The 21,242-nt window shown below is 57.3% G+C and overlaps 1 protein-coding gene across 1 annotated transcript; it reads right to left on the bottom strand.

Annotated features, from left to right (window-relative positions):
* Nucleotides 1-389: 389 nt before the first annotated feature.
* On the bottom strand, nt 390-20,649 carry LOC142875547 (collagen alpha-1(XIII) chain-like). Its single transcript, XM_076010069.1, has 2 exons — nt 19,804-20,649; nt 390-772 (listed from the first exon to the last, which is right to left on the bottom strand). The coding sequence occupies exons 1-2, from the start codon at nt 20,095-20,097 to the stop codon at nt 470-472; spliced, it is 597 nt and encodes a 198-aa protein (XP_075866184.1). The 5' UTR covers nt 20,098-20,649; the 3' UTR covers nt 390-469.
* Nucleotides 20,650-21,242: the final 593 nt, after the last annotated feature.

The raw sequence follows: 21,242 nt of genomic DNA, 5'->3' as shown, positions 1-21,242 counted from the left end.
AGCACCCAGCACGGGGCCAGCACAGAGCGGGCCCTCGGCCACTGCTGCTACACAGATGGTTAGACACGGTCGAGGAGCAGGCCCCACCAGAAAGAGGAGAGAGCTCTAGAGCAGGCGGGTCAGGCTTCTGCCCAGACAGGGCTCAGAAGTGCAAAAGCAGAATTTGAATCCAGATTAGATCAGTTGACTGTGCTACACCACATCGCCTTCAACCTTTAGCTTGTGTCTTCATCCCCTGTGAGTGAGCACATGTGTGTGCACGTAGCCTAGAGGCCGTGCAGTGAACACGCACCACCCTACGCCAGCTAGCCATGGCAAACAGGGCCTGACATACACGAGATCATTCATTCACTCGGGTAACAAATGAATGCATTTGCGGGGCGGATCTCCCCTTCCACTCTGCATAGCACGTCCTACCTTCAAGACAGAGCCACGCCCATCATCCTAGCTGACCTCACCACAACCTGGTTCAAAGAGTGTCAGGTCCATAGGAGAGTTGTGAATGAATGAATGACAAATGGCCTGGCTGGACGGCGGATGGGGTTGGAGGCTGATCAGTGAGTAGATGGGAGGCAACCACAGATACTGTCATTCTTTCAAATGGCAAGCGATGGCCTGGAGTGGCTAGAGCATGGCCACACGGAAGAGCCTCTGGTCCCCATCCTAGGAACGCCAAGCTCACCCGTTTGCAGGGCTCCTTACCTGGTGGGCAGTTACATCCTGGAGACGTCTTCGGGGCCTCCCGGCGCCTCCGAGAATGGAGCTTCCATTTCTGCACGAGGAGAGAGACAAGAGGAGTCACTGGAGCTCATAAACACCAAGCCCTGGGAGCGTCTGCGGGCTGGTGGGGAGGAGGGGGGAGGGGAGGGGGCCGCATGGGAGGAGCTGGCAGGAGGACTGTTCCTGGATCAAAGACTGGCGGTTAATGGCCTTGCACTGGCCACCGGGCGTCTGGGTAATAAGAAGCAGACGGGAAGGCCCATCTTGGTAATCTCAGCGTCTGATGTCTTCGGAGCTCTATTAAAAAAATTAACCCCAACCACAGGGGCCTGTTAGCCAGTCGGCCCTGCTGCACCCTATACTCACACGCACCATGACATGCTTTTCCCAGCCCTCTGCTAATGGTTTCCTGTCTCGGGCTGGGCTCCTGGTGGATCTTGGGGCAGGAACAGCGCCTTCTGTTCCCTGGGGTCCCTCGCAAAGCCAGCACTGGCAGGCCGGGCAGGGGTGCAGGAGCAGGGGGCTGGGGAGGCTCTCTGCACCCCTCCCCCAAAACCCTTCCTCACTTTGCTTCAAATCAGGGAACCAGTCTGGAAGGACCCAAAGAGGACACCCCTACCCTCAAGGAGGGGCCATGTTCACAGTGACAAATGGACGAGTACATGCAAAATGGCCATCAGGGCAGGATGCCTATACGTGGTGCCGACATCTGTGTGTTTATCCTGCGAAAGGCAGCGTGGCACATCCTCACATAAGGACTCCCAATGATCTTTGCACCGAGGCGGGCCAGACCAGCACAGAGGTTCACAGGGACGCCTCAGGGGCCAGAATGCCTGGCGCACACGCGGTTCTCAGACCCGGGGCTGACAGCAGTCCTGACCTCGGTGGGCTCCTGAGAGGACTGGAAAGTTTAGTGCATAGAAAGAGTGGCACCCGACCCCCAGGAGGCTGTCACCAAACGCTAGCTGTTACCGCACTCATTCCATCGTTGAGGAACCTGACGCACAGAGCAGGCTGCACCGGCCAAGGTCACGGGTGAAGTAGAGGCCAGAGCCTGGGTTCACACCCACACGCTCTGATGCTAGCGTAGCAGTTGGAAGCTGGCAGCCCCAGGGCCAAACTGGCCCTTCAATGTATTTTATTTGGTTCCCACAGTGATTTCATTATTATTATTATTGAATTTGTCGCCAATATTTTACAGTGGGTGGTTTCAAGGCAAGTCTGCATTTCTAATTTCTCTTGAAAAACAAGCCGGGCAGAGTGGTTCACATCTGTAGTCCCAGCACTTTGGGAGACCGAGGTGGGGATTGCGCGAGGCCATGAGTTCGAGACCAGCCTGGGCAACATAGCAAGGCCACATCTCTACAAAAACTAAAAAAAAAAATAAAAAAGAAAGAAAAGCAGGGCCTGTGCTCTGGCTGGCAATGACTGACTCCGTGCAGGGCTCCACAGTCCCCGCCCTGACGACTCTGGCCAGCTAGGATGCCTGCAGGGCCCTGCAAGCATTTCTTCTGCACTTGCTTCCTCACTACCGTTTAACTGCATGCAGCATGGGCCACCAGCAAGGGAAAGCAATCACGTGGGAGCAGTCATGGGAGGTGATGCCAACTCTGGCTTGGTGGTGGGGAGGGCAGGTCAGGAAGCTTCACCGGGATTCAGAGCAAGCCAGCGTCTGCTGTGCCCCTACTGTGTGCTGGCACCGAGCTGGTGCTTTGATACAGAGAAGTGCATCTACTTTTGATAACTGAACTCTAAGGCAGGGTCAACAGTGACCTCATTTTCTACTAAAGGAAACTGAGGCTCTGAGAGGCTGGGCGACTTGCTGAAGTCACACGGCCAGGATGTGGAGGACCTGAGATGTCAACTTCTCAGCAAAGTCCATGCCACCTGCCAAAGAAAGGTGTGTACAGAGGCCCCTGGGGGGGGGGGAGCACGGTGCAGACAGGGTGGGGGCTCTGGGGGCAGAAGAGGGCAAGAGGCCAAGACAGATAGTAACGGGGGACATCCCAAGGGATGAGCCTGGAGATAGGGCATGTGGTACAAGGCAGGTGGCCCCCGCCCCATCCCCAGACGGCACAGCCCCGGGGGCCGTACCTAGTGGCAGAGACAGACAATTAAGAGAAATAGAAACATATGATTCAGGCAGCTGTCATGCCGGGAGCAAAATGAAGTTGGGCTAGGGGGCAGAGAGTGACAGAAGGTGGTATTTTAAACTAGGGAGTCAGGGACAGTCTCTCCGTGGAGGGGACATTGGAGCAGAGAGCTGGAGGAAGTAGGGAAATGAGTCTCGGGATATTCGGAGGAAGTAAGGGAAGCAGTGGTGCCGTATCTGCAGGAAGCGTGTTCCAGGCAGAGGGAACAGCAGAGGCGAAGGCTCAGAGACAGGACTGTGTGGGGGTGTTTGAGGAACAGGAAAGGTGGCAGAGTGGCTGGAGTGACGTGAGCAAGGAAAGAGGATCAGGAATGTGGAAGCTGGGTGGGCAGATCATTAAGGCAATGGCAGACTGTGAATTTGTGACAAGGATCCCTGACACTTCCATGGCTTTCTGACAGCCGTTAAGCTCTAGAGCCGTCCAGGCTCCCAGGGCCAGGCCACTCGTGCCTTAGCTGCTGGGGGTGTTGGCTGCAGACTGCTGAGCCCTCTCTGGGAACCGCTCTCAGCTGAAGGCAGCTGCTTGACCAGGGTCACGCCCACCCCCAAAGGGCAACCCACATTCAGTCACTGATAAATATGGGTCCCTCTGTCTCGATTTGGACTGATGCTGAGGGCTCCAGCTCCCAAGCTCTCAGGGGACCAGTGGAGGCCTCTGTCATGGCTGCATAGCAGCTCAGCCCCTCCCCTGCCCAACCCTGCTTCCCTCACTCCCTCCTGGGTTGACCCCAATAAGTCCTTGCTCACACGCCTCTACCTCGCAGCCTGTTTCCTTGGGAACCCGGCCTAAGACAGACCTGGAAGTGGCTTTCACATTTCTTAGGCTTCACCTGACCCTCATCATCACCCTGTGCTGCAGGCGGGCCAGAAGTCAGCACCACTTTACAATTAAGGAAACTGAGGCTCAGAGAGGGAAGGGGAATTGCCTTGAAAAACTCAGCCACAGAGGACTTAAATTCTGGGTTCTCTAATGTCAAATTCATTACTTTTGTTCGATCAATCTTATATTTATTGGGTTTCTACTACTTGTGAGGCTGTGCAAAATAGAGGACAAGGCACAGCGTCCATCAGCAAACAGTCTGAGCCTAGCGTGGGAGATGCATGTCCAGAGGCACCCAGGTGGCTGCGGACTTTGGATGGCCCGAGTGTTGAGTGAGAAGCGGGGCTGTGATGGTTAGTTTTGTGTGTCACCTCGACTGGGCTAAGGGATGCCCAGATGGCTGGTTGAACATCATTCCACGTGTATCTTCGAGGGTATTTCTAAAAGAGATTAACATTTGAATCTGTAGACTGAGTAAAGCTCATCCTCACCAAAGTGGGTATCATCTAATCTGTTGAGGGCCTAAATAGAAGAAGATGGAGGAAGGGCGCATTCGCTCTCTCTACTTGAGCGGGTACATCCACCAATCCCTGCTCTTGGACGTCAACTCCCCCTGTAATTGCAACCAGTTGTCGGCCCTTGCGACTTGGACTAGAACTTACACCATCGGCTCTCAGGCCTCTGGGTTTGGACTGGAGCTACAACACCAGCTGTCCTGGGCCTTCAGCTTATCAATGGCAGACTGTGAGACATCTCAGTCTCCATGTCACATGAGCCAATCCCTCATAGTAAATCTCCCCTGTGTATGTATACGTAGCCCATTGCTTCTGCACCTCTGAGAACCTCGACTAATGCAGGGGCCTGTGGGCCCATGGAGGAAGCTTCCAGGGCTCTAAGCAAGGAGGCATGTGGTCAAATTTGGGTTGTATAGAGGTCACTCTAGCAGTACATCGAGAATTGACCAGAACAGTGAGAAGGCTGGGGCTGAGGTCCTCCCTGGAGGACGTCACAGCCACCATCCAATAGAGAGACCCAGGCGGTCTGGGCCATGGCATGGGAGTGTTACGGAGAGAGGCAGACGGGGGAAGAGGCAACCAGGAGGAAGAAAAAGCCGGGCAGAGGGGCTTTGTGTAGGGTAGGAACCAGGCCCTGCTCTTGCCCCTGTCCTGTCCCAGTGGTGGCATCTTGGCTGCTCAAGGGAAGATGATGAGTTTGGGGACCTGGGGCTGCCCTGGAGGAGCTGGTGGGCAGGCACGGCAGCTCTGAAGCTCTGGAGAGAGGCTGGCCAAGAAAGGTGGGCCCAGAGCCAGGAGCATCGATCGGGGGGAGGAGACATCTGCATGGGCAAAGCCACCAGGGACACAGGTAGGAAACTGGCTACATTCAGGGCGTAGGTGGTATGTTTTCTTGGCCTTCCCAGTGAGAAGTATCAAATATCAATGTCCCCAAGGCCCTTCCACAGTCTGGGCTCCAGCACTGCACACACGGACCCCCAGCTCCAGGGACCCTTGCAGCCCACAGGACCCTCAATCCACGAGTCCCCCTACCTTTTCACTGTCCCTCACCTGCCACGGCTCACTGCCTTCTGCTCCTGGCTCAAATTCTGTGGCCCCGTCTGCACCCTCCACTGCCTTGACACCTCCACCTCATCACACGCTCTTGCTAAGCCACAAACCTGGCAAGATCCAACGGCCCCGCCCATCCCACGCCTGCACCCACGCAGTGGAGTCAAGCCGTAGGGAACACACAACCTTGCTGATGGGTCTCACTGTAACTCACGCTTCATGCTCCAGATCCCAAATGGAACCAGCGATCCTCCTGCGGACCCTTCCGCATCTCACTGTCCTGGGAGTTCTCACACCTTCTCTCCCCAGACCACCAGCACCCCCCTCCCCAACTTCACTGTCAACTGCTGACCTTGAAAAGCAGAAGCAGGCAGAAGAGCACTCCCCAGGCACCCCCGCCACCCTGCCGTCCTGTGTGTGGGTGCTGCTAGCGCCCCTCTCTCCTGCGCCTGGCTGGGCTCTCGGCTCAGGCCAGCCCCTCCGCCTGCCCTCCTGCCCCCCCAGTTCCCTCCTCTAGACTGGGTCATTCACATTCGGCCGCCAAACATTTCTGTAAAGGGCCATCCAGTTAGTATTTTAGGCCGTGTGAGCCACACGTCTCCGCCACAACTATTCAACTCTCCTGTAGTAGCGTAGACAGTTGGGAAACAAATGGTGTGGCCATATTTACATAAACAGGCTGCCCCTGCAGAGTGGGGTTTAGCTGTAGTTTGCCCACCCTCTTGGAATCATTATGCAAATATGCTCTGGTTCCTCCCTTTGTAAAAAGAAAAAAAAAAAGAAAAGAAAAATCCTTTCCTGATTTCATTTAGCTCTTTCCCTAGTAAAACTCCTGGATTACAACTGTTTACTTTGCTGCCTCTACTTCTCTCTTCTCTCCCGGACTGCTCCTATCTGGCTCTTACCCTTGTCCCCACACCCAGGGGTTCTTGAGGTCACCAATGACTTCCATGTTGCCCAGTCGAGGGGACAGTTCTCCTGCTTCATCTCAGCCTGTCCACAGCATTTGCTCACTCCTCCCCTCCCCCTCCCCCCTCATCTCCCCCTGCCCTTTCCCCTTCTCCTCCTCCTCCTCCTCCTCCCCTTCCTCCTCCATCATCTCCTCCTCCCCCTCTCCTTCCCCTCCTCCTACCCCTCCCTCCTCCTTCTCCTCCTCCTCCTCCTCCAGATACTTCCTGCACTTGGCTCCCAGACATTGCACTCTCCTGGTCTCCCTTCTTCCACCAAGCTGTCCCCTCTCAGTCTCTTTAGCTGGCTCCTTCTTACCTACTAGAGGTCCAACCACTGGAGGCCACAGGACCCACACCCAGGGTCCCACCTCTTTCTCTAGACACTGGCTCCCGGAGGACCTCGCCTGGCCTGACAGCTTCCAAGTGTCTATGTGATGATGCCCCCTTTACGCTCCAACCTGGCCCTCCCTCCAAAACTCCAGGCGCATCCGTCCACCGTCACCTTGGCACGGCCATTCACAGGCATCTCCAGACTAGCTGAGCTCCTGACGTTCTGTCCCCGCTCCCCAGACCTGTCCCTGCCACCAGCCTCCCCATCACAGGGAAGGGCAGCTCCGTCCTGCCAGTTGCCCAAGACCTCACAACTCTCGTCGATGTCTCTCTCAGCCCACGCCCATCCCGTCAGCAACTCCTGTTCACCTCTCAGACACATCCAGGATCGGACCCCTTCTCACCACCTCTACCACAACCACCTGGTCCAGCCTCGTCATCTCTGGCCTGATTACTGCGATAACCGTCTAACACATCCCCCGTTTCTGCCCTTGCCTATAAAGACCGTCCTCAACACGGCAGCCAGGGGGGTCACACAGGCCTCTGGTGCTCCTGAACACGCCAGGCGAAGTTTCTCCTGCCTCAGGGCCTTTGCACTGGCTGTGCTCTCTCTGCCCAGGTTGCTCTTTTCCCAGCTACACCTCACACACTCTTAGTGAGGCCTTCATGGCCTCCTGCACCTCCCTCAATATAATTCCTCCCCCCGACCCCCCATTTTATTCCCTCCTTAGGATTTTGGGGGACTTTTTTTTTTATCTTGCTCATTGTCCCCCTCCACCAGAGCATGTAAGTCCCACAAGGACACTCTGTTCTGCTTTATTCACTGTGTGGGAGGCGCTCAACGGATACTGGCTGTTTAGCAGTCAGGAGATTTCCCATCAGGTTCTGATTTCTGGTCTCTCTTGTACAATGGGAGGGTCTGGCAACACCAGGCATAGTACGGTAGGTGGCGTGACGTGCTGCTTGCCCCTTTTAGATGGGCATGGGCTGTCCAGGTCGCCAAGGGACTCTCTCCCCACGGCCAGATTCCGCTACGTAGGCCACCAGCCTGGCCCCTTAAGCATCTGAGTTTGAGACCCCTGGTGAGAAATGCCCAGGCTGAGGCCCTGGCGGGGACCCCCAGCCACCCTGGGCAGACAGGCCTTCCTGCTCTGCCCCTGCTGGCAGCCTGGGCCTCCCGGAATGCCCTGTGTGGCCAGCGCTGAAACATCACCCGCCCGATCAGTCGCAGCTATTAAGATGCCTGTATCAGTATCAAAGGGAAAATGCCAGGCGGCTACTCACTCCCCCCAGAGAACGTGGCTCCAGCAGGGCCTTGGATTTAGGGGCCACTCCCTCCCCATCCCTCGGCCTCGGGGCTCTTAAAGGGCCCCAGCTCAACGTGGGCCTCTGTGATATGTGGCTGGGGTCCAAGTTGCAGTGTGGGGAACAAGGCCAGAGAGAGGCCAGGTGAGCTCTTCTCGGGACAGCTGTCACCTGGAGCCTGGCACCTCCCCTCAGGGGGAATCTGCAAAATGGAGATATGCCACCCCAACAGCTTGAATAAGATAATGTAGAGGAACGTGTCTTGGAAACCATGAAGCACTTAGCAACTTTGGGTCGAATAATTAAACAAGAGTTAATAATAATAGCCACACACATTGAACACTACATACCAGGCACTTTAGGTAGAAAATGGCATTTAATAATTGATTTTTTGACATTATTCGTATATGACCCTATTAGAACCACCTGCCCTTGGAGGCTGGCACGGGACTGGGCTGGCATAGACGTCCCCCAAACTCCAATGAGGCATCCACCACATGTGGAGCTTGGCAGTGTTGATATGTCACTTCATATTGTATCAGCTTGAGCTACACTTGGGGGTGCCTGGGCCTTGGGGTGTAGCCCCAACTCTCCCATGTATTAAGCAAGAGGTAGAACTCTCTGGATCTTGACTTTCTCATCCATAAAATGGGGATAATATCAGTTACCCACTAGACTACACAGGGCTGCAGGAAAGATAAAACGAAATGAGACCGGAAAACAGAGATGTCCAGACGTGAGGAAGGGTGAGCACCTGCTTTGCCAGTTTATTTTGCTTGGTGGCCACGTGAAGGCCACTTCTTTCCTGAGCTGGTGCCAGGAGGCCTGCCTCTCCCACCTGCTGCGGTGATGCTGGCCTGGCCTCCACTGCCCTGGCCTCGTGGCGTGCAGCACTGGACAAGTGGTCAAGTTTCCTGCACTTGCCGTGCCCCTCCCCCTCCTGGGAAAGGCAGAGCCCCTCTTCCCACAAGAGGGGGGTGAGTGAGGGTCCTGCCTGCAGCCCTGCCTGTTCACCCTGAGAACTAGAAGTTAAAAGAAGAGGCGGTGCCTGTCCCGGTGACCACAGCCACAAAGCTGTAGCACCTGTGCCAGTGCTCTGGTGACAATGCCTGGCACAGAGCAGGGGCTTGATCCCATCTCCTGGAGCCCTTTTGATCGTCCTGCGGCCTCATTGCCGCTGGGCTGGCTGCCCCGATGGAGACCGAGCTGGCCCTCGGGGAGGGCAGGGGCCTGGGGCTGGTGTCTTGATCCGCACTCGAACCACATGACTTACTCTTAAGCCTGCCCTCTAGCACTCATCCTTGTGGTCCCAGGAGGAGGTGGGCTTGGGGCTGGGCTTGGGCAGAATGTGGGTAGCCTGGACAGATGGCGATGGGGAGGGCATGCCAGTGAGGAGCAGAGGCACAGAGGCGGGACCACATCCCAGGGACCGCAGGAGAGGGCGGGCCCCACGAAGGGGGTTGTTAAAGGGATGGGCCCATGTGTGGCCACAGGCCCAGGGCTCAGGCAGCTCGGCCAGGGGCACCAGAGAGGAGCAGTTCCAGGCATCCAACCCGCACCCAGCAGCGCTGGGCTTGCCCGGGCTGCAGGGGCCCGCGTGCTGGGGGCTGGCGGGCGGCCGCCGGGGGTGCCCGAGGAGCTGTCTTCTCCCTCCCTCTGCAGCTCTCTTTGTGTAACGGACTTGGCGCCTGATCACAGACTCCCAGGGCCATGAAACAGGGGCCTGAGGGTCCTCCGGATGTCACAGGCTGCCTCTGCCTCCCTGTTTCACCAGAACCACAGACAGATGTGGCCTCAGGCTCTGCGGTTCAGAAAATGTCAGGGAAAGGAGGCACACGCCCCTGCGCGAGCTCTCCAGCCTTCATATAGGAAGTCCTTCCTTCCAGCTAACCCAAGGCCCTGCTGCTGTCTCAGCGAAGTCAAGGAGTGGGGCCCCAGAACTGACTGTATGGGCGGGAACCAGGTGGGCGAGGGGGCCAGGACCACAAGGGTCTCAGGAGGTCAGGGGTCATCTCTGGGCCTGGTGCAGGGTGAGGCAGGAACCCCCCACCACAGAGAGGGGAGGGGTTGAGGGTAAGAGTCCTGGGGTGAATGTTGGGAACCCTTCCCTCCTTTCCTCCCTTTCCCATATGGGCATTGAACACCTACTATGTGCCAGAGACATGCAAAGTGCTGGGGATGTACCTTTGAGCAAAGCAGGCATGGAGGCTCCACTTGCCTGCAAACCACACACAGGGACGTGAAGCGGCCAAGGTCATCAGGCCTGTGGCCGAGAGGGACAAGATGCCGAGAGCCAGTCATGGGCACTGACGAGTCTGGCCCATCACAGGGAAGTGACAGGTGAGCTGGGGTCTGAGCACCGGCACCAGCTAAGCAGGTCACTAACTGGGCATAGGGGAGCGGCTAGGAGCGAACACGATAACCTGCTTCTTAGGAACCAAGCAAGTGTCTTGCATGTATTAATTCATTCAGCGTTCACAGCGACCCATTTCATGAATGAGTAAACTGAAACAGAAACGGGAAAAGTAACATGCAAGACACACACGGCCAGGAGGGACAGAGGAAGAATTTGAACCCAAGAAGCCTGGCTTGGAGCCCACACTCCCCACGCTATGCCCGCGAGAGGCAGACCTTGGCTCTTTCAGGGAGATGAGACTATTACTAGAGTACCAGGCACTGCTCAAGCACTTGACCTTTTAACTTTCTTAATCCTAAAAATAGCCCCCATAAGGGGGAGATACTCCTGTTAGCATCATCTCTATTTTATAGAGGTCCAACCCAAGACACAGAGAGGTTGTACAACTCATCCAAGGTTGCACAGCCAGTAATTAGCAGAGCTGGTCCCACAGTCTGTGCTCGTAGCCAGGACAGTGTACCAGCACGCGGCTGGACTCCAAAGGCAAGGGTAGGTGAGCCACAGGGCTGCAGAGGGTGGCAGGGGCTGCACCCTTCAGGCCACCTGGGTCACATTAAAAGAAATCTAGTCTCTAGCCTGGGAGCAATGGGAAGTTACTGAAGAGCTTTAATCAGGGAGACGGGGTGATTGCATTTCGATTTTTAAAGATTCCCTTGGCTGCTGTGTGGATGATAAAAGAGGCAAGACAGAGTGGGTGGGGACAGACGAGTTAGGAGGACAGCTCGGGCTGGGAAGGGTGGGCCGTGATGGGTAGGACAGGACGGGTCTGGGGAGGCTGAGAAGGTGTGGGCAGTGGGCCAGGGTGGGTGTGGCTGCCGGCACGTTGGCAGATGAAGGATTGCCAGGGGAGGGCCGGACCTCCTGCTCAGTTTAGACGCGGTGTTTGAGGTGTTTTTGAGACATGCTGGGGATGTGGGTTAGCAGGTGTAGAGATGGGTCTGAAGCTCCGAAAAGATGAACAACACATGCAATATTAAGAGCCACAGCTATCCCACCATGGAAAAGTCAGCTGCCTAAGGTAGTGAGCTCCCCGTCATTGCAGGTGTGTAAGCCTGAGGACCAGGACAGCTGTGGGAAATTCCTGGTGCAGTACATACCTTACAAAGGCCCTTCCTGATTCTATGGAGTGGGGAGAGGCTGGAGGTGGCAGGATCGCCCTCTGATTTCCCGTGTCACGAAGCCTCCCCCAACTCAAGGAAGCCTCAAGTACCAGTGCAGGGGGAGGTGGACAGAGGCTGGAAAGCCCCCACTAATGCCTCTTTAACCTAGCCCTCTTTCTCCTCATCCCTGCCCCCAGAGGTCACCCTTCCTGGCCTGCCCTACGAGCCACCTTGGTCAGAGCGTGGCCTGGTGCAGAAGAGGTGCCTTCACAGGGGCAGCTGTAGCTCAATAGACGGGTGTGGACGCAAAGTCTCTCGATGGTGGAAGCCCGGGCCCCAGACAGCCTCTGGGAGCAGCCAGGCCTCCCTGCCGCAGCCTAAGGAGCCGGGAGAGTGGAGTGGGCAGGGAGGGGCCGGGGCAGGCAGAGGCCCCGCCCAGTGGGGCTTCAGGAAGCCCACAGTAGCCTCCAGGCGGGGAGACAGGGGCCCAGTGTCCCCCTCAAAGGCCGTGCAAGCCTCCCAGCAGGCAGTTCCGCCGGACTGTGCTCTTTGAAGGACCTGGCAAGTACCCGCTGCCAGCAGCCTGTCCTGTCCCGCCCTTTGGGCCACAGAGAGTCACTCTGCAGGGGGGCCGCACCCAGGACGTGGCATGGCAGGGGGCGTCCGCGGGAAAGTGCTGCTGCCTGCTGCCCAGACGACCCCCAGGAGAGCGAGGGCCCCAGGCTGCCCCAGCCTCCCCAGACCTGGGCCTCAGTTTCCCCTGGAGGAGCCTGCTGCTCGCTGCCCTCACTTACTGAGGGCTCCACAAGCTGCTTCCGGGAGGGGCAGAATCCAACCAAAAGAGGTGGGGGAAGGATTTCTGAGACTTCTCTGGAACCGTACTCCTGGATGGCATATCCCTGGTTGATTTTATTTTTTGGAAAACAACAGCGAAAACCCCGCTGCTCACCCTTCTTTAAACCTCCCGGCCTTTCAGACTGCTTAGTGCTCAGTGGGACTTCCGTGGCATCTCACCGTGACCCTCCTCACTGCCCCTCAGCCCTCAGCACTGCCTGGGACCAGGACAGGGGGTCTGGGTTTCATTACACAGGGGGCTCCAGGCACCAGGCCACACATAAACTCGCTTTCTCAGGGCTTGGCAGCCCCGGCTCCAGTCACCGCGCGGCTTGTGGGACAACCCCTGCCAGACCCCACCCAGGGGTCCACGTCCAGCTCTTGGGAGGGAGGTGGCCTTGGCGTGTCGTAAAAGCTCCCCAGGCAGTTCTCATGCCGCCAGCCTGTCACCCATCCAGGCGCAGGCCTTTAGGACATGCAGATAAGAGGAGGAGGAGGGGAGGGTAACTTTAAAATGTCCCATGGCTTCAGAACTTGTACCCCTATCTTGCTTTAAAGGGGGCCTTCAGGCAGCTGATATCGACAGACAGACAGATGTTATACAGCAAGTGAGAAGAAGGCAGGGAGAGGCAGAGTGACCAAAGAGACCTGGACCAAGGCTCATACAAAGACTTCTGCCGCTGGCTGCATCCCAGATCTGCTGCTGAGCTTCCTAGCGGCCAGAGCCCAAGAGACAAGAACACACCATCCGTCCTGGGAAGCCCAAGCATTCTAGACATACTCAGTGACACCCTCAGTGTCATTCTGACAGCAAGGATGGAAACGTGGGCCTAATGCCAAGTGAGTTCAGTAAATGCTGCCAATGGGGGCCAAACTGAACCGAGCAGGCCCCCAGGTGCTGGCTGGTTTGACTAGCCTCCGCCGAGCCCGAGGGGCATGGTGCTTCGCAGGGACAGCTATATCCTAGTGGCTGAGAATGCCAGTCTGGAGCCCCACCGCCTGGGTTCAAGACCTGGCTCTGCCACCCACTTGCCGTGTTATCTTGGGAGCTACTTAACCTCTCTGAGCCTCCATTTTCTTATCTTTAGGAAGGGAATAGTAAAAATGGTAACCACTTCATAGGATTATTGTGAGGATTTAGTAAATCAGTACAAGGACATGTATTGGCTCTTTGCATGGTACCTGGCACATAGTAATTACTCAACAAACCTTAGTTATTAATAAAAGTTGTAGACACGATGCAGCCTCATCTTACCTTCTCTGATGACGAGAGAGGTGGCAATGATTACAGATGCCATTAACTGAATGATTCCATTTAGTCCCACAATAACCCTGTGGGGAGGATGTTGTCATCTCTGTTTTTCAGATCAGGACACCGAGGCTCAGCTCACACAGCTAGGTAGTGGCAGAGGTCCATGTGACACCAAATGCTGTGGGTTTGCCTGCTTCACTATTTTGCCCACGCCCCCCCCCCAAAAAAAAACTTGCTGGGCAGCCCACGAGGGTGAAGACGAAGCCCCTGACCTTGGGTGCAGAGGGTGAGAGGGGACAGGTGCCCGCCTGCCTGTCCAGGTGGGAACACAGCTCACTGGGCACCACCCCCCTCCCCCAGCCGGGACCATAGAACTCCCCTCAGCCAATGCTGATTGGGGTTGGGGACGTGAGTGGGGACACAGATGACTGAGACCTCTTCCCTCAGCAGGGTCCCCCAGCAGGGGGACCTTAAATCAACAGCTAATTGGTGAGGGCTGCCTACTGTGTGCGAAGTCCTGGGCTAGACTCAGTAAGGGACCCAGACTCTGAGCCTCTGCCCCTGCCATCAGGTCATGCATGATGAGATGCGGAGACAAGACATCTAAAGGCGACAGAGAGGGACATCCCTGCATGGTTGAGGCTGAGCCGAGGATGGCAAATAGATTTTTATCTTGGGCACTGACTCTAATGGACTGGGAGTGGCAGCCACTGGCGCACTGTGTTGAGAAGGATTCTGAGGCCGATCTTGGCTCCCCGGGAAAGAGTATGTTGGGTGATTAGTAATGTCTGCCAGGGTTTGGGAGAAGGGAAGCCAACGACACATGCTATGTCTATTTTCCTTCTCTGAGCTAAAGGTCTGGCAGGGCCAGGAGGCGCTGCAGGAAGTCGGGGCAGGGGGAGAGTCCACGCCGGCTGGGGTGGTTCAAGGCAGCTTTCCAGAGGGCACTGAGGCAGGTCTAGAATGATTAGGACTAGGGGGAAGGGAGTCGTTCCGAGAGTGGCCAAATTGTGAAACTGTGTTTCAGGCAGACGGAATTTTGTTTCAGATGCTTGTACTTCTCCCCCCACCCCCACCCCCGTCACCCTCCTGGGACTGTTGGCTACTTGGAGAGGTCCTCTGTGTGGTTTGGCCCTACCTGCTAGTTTTCAGGCCCTTGCAGAAGCTCTGAGCTCTAACAACCGTCCCTGACTTTATCTTTGGTACGCACGTCTCTGTGCCCTAACAAACAAAACAATCTGGAGTCCTGAACGAGCCTTCCTCCAGAGCGCCGGCACTTGCTTCTAGTCCGTGGTGGCTTCCTGGAGCCCCGTGTTGGAAAGCATTCTGATTCTGAGGCCGTGTGCACGCTCAGGGGGAAGGCGTGCGGCAGCCGATGAGCACAGGCTGCCGCGGGCCCTGGAGCGGGAGCAGAGCACACGCACGCCCGGAACTGGCCACCGCGGACCCGGTGACCTGTCTAGAAAGGAGAAGGGCTGGTGTGGAGGAGAGATGCCTGCTGGGGACTGACTCCACCCCTGGCTCCTTGATACCAGCTTGTGTAGCCCTTGGACCCGTTTCCCCTCTGTAGAGAGAGGGGGCTGGACTTCACTCACTTCACGAAAGGAGGAATGGATTTAGGACTGAGACGGCGAGAAAACCCAGATCCAGGGCCTGCCCACCTACTGGGGTCCAGGTCTATGCAGGACACTCCGCACAGGCTGTGCACCCTGCCATACATATCCGTCCCCTTTAACCCTTTGCACTCGCTTGCTTTTTTCTGATTTTCCACTTGACATTATCCATACTCGACATCCGGGTGCAAAGGGTTAAGAGCCTGCTCCACTCCTCCTCCTCGCATTCAATCCTAGGGGACCCCAGCCACAGCCCCAGTCTTTCAGCCACTGTTTTCATCTCTCCCCTAAATGCCCCCCTGATAAAGGGTCCCTGTACCCATCCTAGAAATGTGAGCGACCCCCAATTACAATTATTATCGGGAGGGATGAGGGCGTTTGCCTGGGCTTCCTCAACGTTTTAGCCTAGAAGTTTCAACCACTGCTTCTCCCAGGGGATTCCCTGACAGCCAGAGGAATGAACCTCAGATAGTGGGATGGAGGAACAGTGACATCAGTCTTCTCATCTGTAAAATGGGATCATGGGAGCGTCAATCCCTTAGGGCAGTCTTGAGGACTGAAAGAGATACACTGGGAACACGCACGGCAGCGGCCCCGGTGTGCACCCCGGAAACACAGCGGCTGCTGTTATTGCTACGAGGGAAGAGGAGTCTGCCTGGCCTCCCTCAAGATTCACCTGGAAGGTGGCTCTGGGTCCTTCCTCTACTCCCCCTTGGGCCTACGAAATGGATTTGGCTCTTTTAATTCCACCCCCTTCTCTCACTGCACGCCTGCTGCCTAGTCCTAGGTGTCATCTGATTTTCTCCGTTTGGGACATTCCAGTCTCTTTCTTCACAGCAAGCAAATCAAATAACAGGCAGCTGGAGCGCTCATTAAGGGTCCCAGACCAGGAGAGGGGCGCTGATGGGGGAAGAGTTGGGGCCTGCGGCCTGGAAACCACACTCCTGGTTCCCCAGGGGCCGGCTCCCCACCGCCATCCTCTACCCGCTCTGACTCACCCCTGCCAGTGGCTGGGCCCCTGGGGTCTGCTGTGGCTCACCTCATCCCAGGCCTCCTCCCCTGCTGGGTCACTCCCTGCCAGCTCCCTCTCCCTCTGCTCACAGATACACGGTATCTGTCCCCAGAACACTGATGTCCCCATTGGGTGTGCCCCTGGGTTCCTGCCCCCAAACCATTGCACAGGCTGTGTGCCACACCAGGACCGCCCTGCCCACTGCCCTTCCTCCATCCTCCAGGAAGTGGCCCGGGCCTACACGTGCTAAGGTCTGCCTGCCACTGGTCCCTAGGAGCCCCCCGGACCACTCATTGGGTCCAGAGCATGGCCTTTGGTGGTGGCATCTTTTAGCACAGTCTCCCATCTGCCATCCTGGAGGGTCTTGCAGCAATCTCCGGAGGGAGGCAGGGCCTGGATTTTCCAGAAGAGGAACCTGAAGTGCAGAGGGATGGCGAGGCTCGCCCAATGACACACGACTGGCAAAGACCAGCTAGAATCCCGGTCTCGGCCCCCAGGCTTCCCAGGGGCCTGTGTGCCCCTTGAGAGCAGGGACCCTCTGCACATCACTCCCCAGGATTGTTCCGTAGCAGAACCATCTCCTCCCTCTCTTCTCTCTGACCTGTCCTCTCCCTGGGGCTCTCTGCCCGTCCAGCTCTCTGTCTCACCCCTCCCTCTCCTTTGCCCTTTACTCAGACCTGGGAGGACATACCTGGGAAAGGAAAGGCCCAGGGTGGGTTCCCTCAAGTTGCTCTGGGGACACCTTTGCAGGCCCAGAAGCTGCCCCTAGAGCAGCACTGTCCAACAGAACTTTCTCTACCTGCATTGTCCAATATGGTAGTCACCAGCCATGGTGTCAATTGAGCCCTGGAAATGTGGCTGGTGCCACAGAGGAACGAAAATTTAAATTTTATCTAATTTTAGTTAGTTTAAATATTATGAGTTGCACATGACTAGTGGTTACTGTACTGGACAGCCCGAGCAAGCCCCAGGGCTGCAGGCCCCAGCCCTGTAGACCTGGCCGCTGACCCCTCCACCCGAGGGGCAGCTCCCTCTCTCTGGCTCCAACACCTTCCCCTGTGATTTCAGGCTCCTCACTGCAGCCACCATTTCCAGTCACCTCTCTGTCCTTGTTTCCACCCGTGCTCCATGACCTGGTTGCCTCTGGCCTGCAGTAGCCTCCCGTTGGGCCTCACTGCTTTGCCTGCCTTAAGCTCCCCTTCTAGGAACGTAACTGCCTTCGTCTAAACCCTTCAATGGCTCCCTATTATTCACATAGCTTTAACTGTCCCTAAGTCCCTTCCTCACCTAAGCCACCACCCCGCTCTCCCGAGGCTGTAGCGTTTTGGAGTTCCTTCAGTTCCCCAGGCAAACCCCTCCCTCTGGCCTCCAGGCCCCAGAAGTGGTTCCCTTTGCCCCCCAAGGACAAAGCCCCTTTTTCCTGGCAAACCCCTGTTCACCCTTTAACTCTTCACTTGAAAACCGCTTCCCTAGGAAGCCCACCATAACTGCCAGCACCATCAGACGATGGTGCACCTAATACATCCCCCAAGCCCCTCTCCTTTCATTATTGTAGCAGTTTTTCACACGACAGGGTCACTGCCCATTTTCTTCTTTGTGTCCTAGTGGCCTGTATGTTTAGGAGGGCAGAAGTGTCTCCCACAGGGCCCGGCCCACGGCCGCCTCTCAGTAACGGTTTTCCGAACGAATGAATGAGAGTGGACCAAAAAAAGGTGGCAGGACCCAGTGGAAAGAGTGTGGCAGGAGTGTCAGGAGGCTGAAGTTCTAGCCCTGGATCTCGCCATGTGGCTCTGGACAACCTACTCCCCTTTTCTGGGCCTCAGTTTCCCCTTTTGTAAAGTGAGGGTCAGTTCAGATGATCTCTGGGGTGACTTTCAGCTCCGGTAGGTGAGAAGTCAGGGTAAGCATGAAGCTGTAGTTTGGAGAGGAGGAAGCAGCATGTCAGATAAAAAGCCCCCAGGCCCTGAGCACATGCCACTGCGCATGGCAAGTCGTGAGCACAGGCAGCAAGGAGCTGGGAAAGGTCTGGGGCAGGGCCTGGCTAGCAGGAGGGTCTGGGAAGGGGAGAGGGTGGAGAGAGGGACTGAGCTAAACTCCTAGGGAGAGATGCTTGTCTCCAAGCACTCTATGTCCTGACACCCTCGTCACTGCCCAGCCAGTCCCATCTGCTTGCTCACCTTCCCACAAAGGCTGCCAACTCATGTTCCCTAATATGTTTCGTCCCCAGACCCAGGGGACTATAGGTGGCCTGATGGAACCCTCTGGATTCCCTGGGGCCTGGCAGGGCGTGGCAGTGAGCTGACAGCAGCAGTCAAGAGTGCACCACTAGCACCAGTAACCTGCCCTGTGACCGCCCTCTGGCTTTGGCCCTGCAATCTCCCTCTCCCTGACCACCCTGGAGGACTGCTGACCAGGTGCCAGCCTTGGCCTGGCAGAGGCACCTGGGAGAAGCCTGGCTTGGCTGTAGGAAACCAGCGCATCTTGCCTAAATGGCCACAGTCCCCACCATGGTTAGAGCTAGGCGCTCATGTTTGCCATCATCACCACCATCTTGCAAGCTCAGAGGGGTTGGAGTATTTGGCCCAGGTTGCACAGCATCTAAGTAGAGGATAAAAATCCAGGACTGCTGGACTCCACCACCCTGGTCTTCACTGTTCCATACCACCTCCAGCTAAGTGAGAAACCTTCTCCCATTTCTTCCCCATGGAAACCTTACATGGCCAGCCTGCTCCAGGACGACTTCCCAGGCTGCTGCAGCGCTCACCTGCCTGTCCCCCTTGATCTGGGCCCTGGATCCCCTGTGCTTTCCAGATTCCCGTAAGTCGCCAGGCCTCACCCTCTCAAGGCCCAACCTCTCCTCTGGTGGCACAAGGAGGCTGCATGTCCCTCCTTCCTGGGGAGGGTACAGTCTTTTCCTGTACTCTCAAGATTGCCATGGCTAAGAGAGACACTAGCAGCTTTTAATCCATTTGGGATCAAGGAAATTTGGAGAACAGGAGAAAGCTCAGCATCCTTTTTCCAGAAAAATACACAGATAGAAAAATGTTGTGGACATTCCAGAGGCCCTGGCACAAGAAACCAGGTTTAGGAACAAGATGATCTTGGCTAATTCGTGCCCCAAAAGAGCAGAGCCAGGTGACCCACACTCGGGCCCTAGTGGCCTGGGGCAGTGAGCAGGGACCAGGGCACCATGGCCTGCAAGGACTGTCCCCTTTGCCCCCTGCAGACTCTTGGATCACTCACTCCTTCACTCCCTCACTCCCAACGTGCCAATAAAAGTCAGGCAACGACCCTTAAGGGGTGGAGGTGGAGGGCCACGGGGGCTCAGTAAGCCTTGGCCCGGGCCGCCGGGCACGCTTCCAGCCGCGTGGGCGCGGGGCGGCTCTCGCACCACCGAAGGAGAAGTGGAGCTCGCCCGCCTCCGCGCGCCCCGGCGCCCTGCCTTCCTCCACCTGCCCCGCGCGCCCAGGGCGCTCCCAGCGCTGGACTCCTGGGTTGCCAGCCCAGGGAAGGAGCTGCCGCGTCACGCTCGTGCCCACCAGGTCGTCCGGATCCCTGGCCAGGCAGCGTCCGTGCGTGTCCCCGACCCCTCCCGCAAACGACTCGTGCGAGCTCGGGGCGCACGGCGCGGCGCAGAGAGCGAGCGCCCGCGGGCACGGGCTGGGGAAGAGTCTGGAGGCTGCGCGAGGGGGCGCCGCGGGGAGGGATAAAAGCCAGCAACAAAGAGCACAGACCTCGTCCAGCAGTTGGTTGACTCGTCCCAAAATAGCCGTCTCCATTTGCTGCTCCCCGCGCTCCGCTTCCAGACGCAGCACCCGGGCCTGCAGCTCCGCCGTCCGACAGTGGGCGAGCAGGCTGAGCGCCAGCGAGCAGAGGGCCAGCGCCAGCAGCCCGCACGACCCCGGGCTCGGCAGCCGCGCGCAGCGCTCCGCCCGCGCCGCAGCCAGCGCCACCGTCCCCGGCGCGCCCAGCTCCCCAGGGCCGCGGGCGCCGGCGGCTGCCGCTTTGTGGGCGCGCTCCGCTGCCATCCCCTCGCGTCTTGAGAACCAATAAATAAATAAATAGAATAAATAAAGGCGACAGCCTCTGCCAAAAGGCGCTATGCTATCCAAACTGCAGGGCAGGGGGGAAGTCGCTGGAAACGTCCCTTTCCTTTGCTCCCGGCAAAGAGACGGAAAAATTAGCAGCAGGAAGGGAAATGCTGAAAATCACAACCAGCGGTAATCGGGGTACACCAAGGTGAGAAAAAAGTTATTTCGAAGAACGTTCCAAGTCCAGGAAAGTTAGGGGAATCTGGTCGGCTCTCCTTCTCTCCGCCCCGTCTTTCCTTTCGAGTATCTGCAGAGCAGTTGGTGCCGTGCTGTCGGTCCCTCTGAGTGTCTCGCCTCTCCAGGGCGAGCCAGTTTCAGTCCCCGGGCGAAGGGGCGCACATGGAGGGCCCCATGGGCCGAGGTGGGTCGTGGCCGCTGCCGAGGAGCGCTGGGGCCGATTCCGGCGCCTCTGTAACTTGACACACTGGCTGCGGCTGCACGGATCGGATGAGCAATCCGTGCTACTTCCCAAACTAATCTCTCCCGCCCCTCTCCCTCCTCCTCCTCCCCACTCCTCCTCCACCTCCTGCGGGGCAGACGGCTTGGATTTGTTTATTTATGCAAACTCGCCCGGGGTGGGGGGCGTGGTGTGCAGTCCCACCGCCCCGGCCCGCCGGCCCGGGAGCCCCTCACCCGCGCTCCCCATCCTCTTTGAAGTGACACTCCGGGTTATTTATAGGCAGGAAGGGGGTGTGGAGTGGAGCTGGGGCTACACTTCTCTCCCTTTCTCCGGATTCACGCCGGCCGAGGGCACGTTTGGCCTTGCGCGGAGGCCGCAGGGCCAGGCACCACTCCACTCTGCTTTCTGACAAGTTGGCAAAGCCTTTGAGACCCTCCAGGAACCCGGATGAGATTTTTGTCAGGGCTTCTGGACGGATCTCCACGTCCTGAGCAGGACGATCCAAACCCCCTGCACACCTCTCTCCCCTTCCTTCTGTCCCCAGCCGGCTCCGCCGTGGGCTCTGGACCTCGGGAGCCCGGCAGCTCCCAGCGCCCCTGGCGGGGCTCATGCCGCCCACTACGCCTTTAATCTGGGGCGAAAAGTCGGCCCTCCAGGGAGCAGCTGAACTGGCGCCCCTTTC

This window comes from Microcebus murinus, chromosome 14 (genome assembly GCF_040939455.1).
Source record: "Microcebus murinus isolate Inina chromosome 14, M.murinus_Inina_mat1.0, whole genome shotgun sequence".
Taxonomy (NCBI): domain Eukaryota; kingdom Metazoa; phylum Chordata; class Mammalia; order Primates; family Cheirogaleidae; genus Microcebus; species Microcebus murinus.
This window is presented reverse-complemented; position numbering and strand designations above follow the sequence as displayed.

Excerpts from the sequence above, each read along its gene's own strand:
- LOC142875547 (XM_076010069.1), bottom strand. The coding sequence starts at position 20,097 with ATGGCAGCGGAGCGCGCCCACAAAGCGGCAGCCGCCGGCGCCCGCGGC. Across the intron at positions 773-19,803 it reads TCAACCAACTGCTGGACGAG|AAATGGAAGCTCCATTCTCG; the intron begins GTCTGTGCTCTT and ends CTCCTCGTGCAG.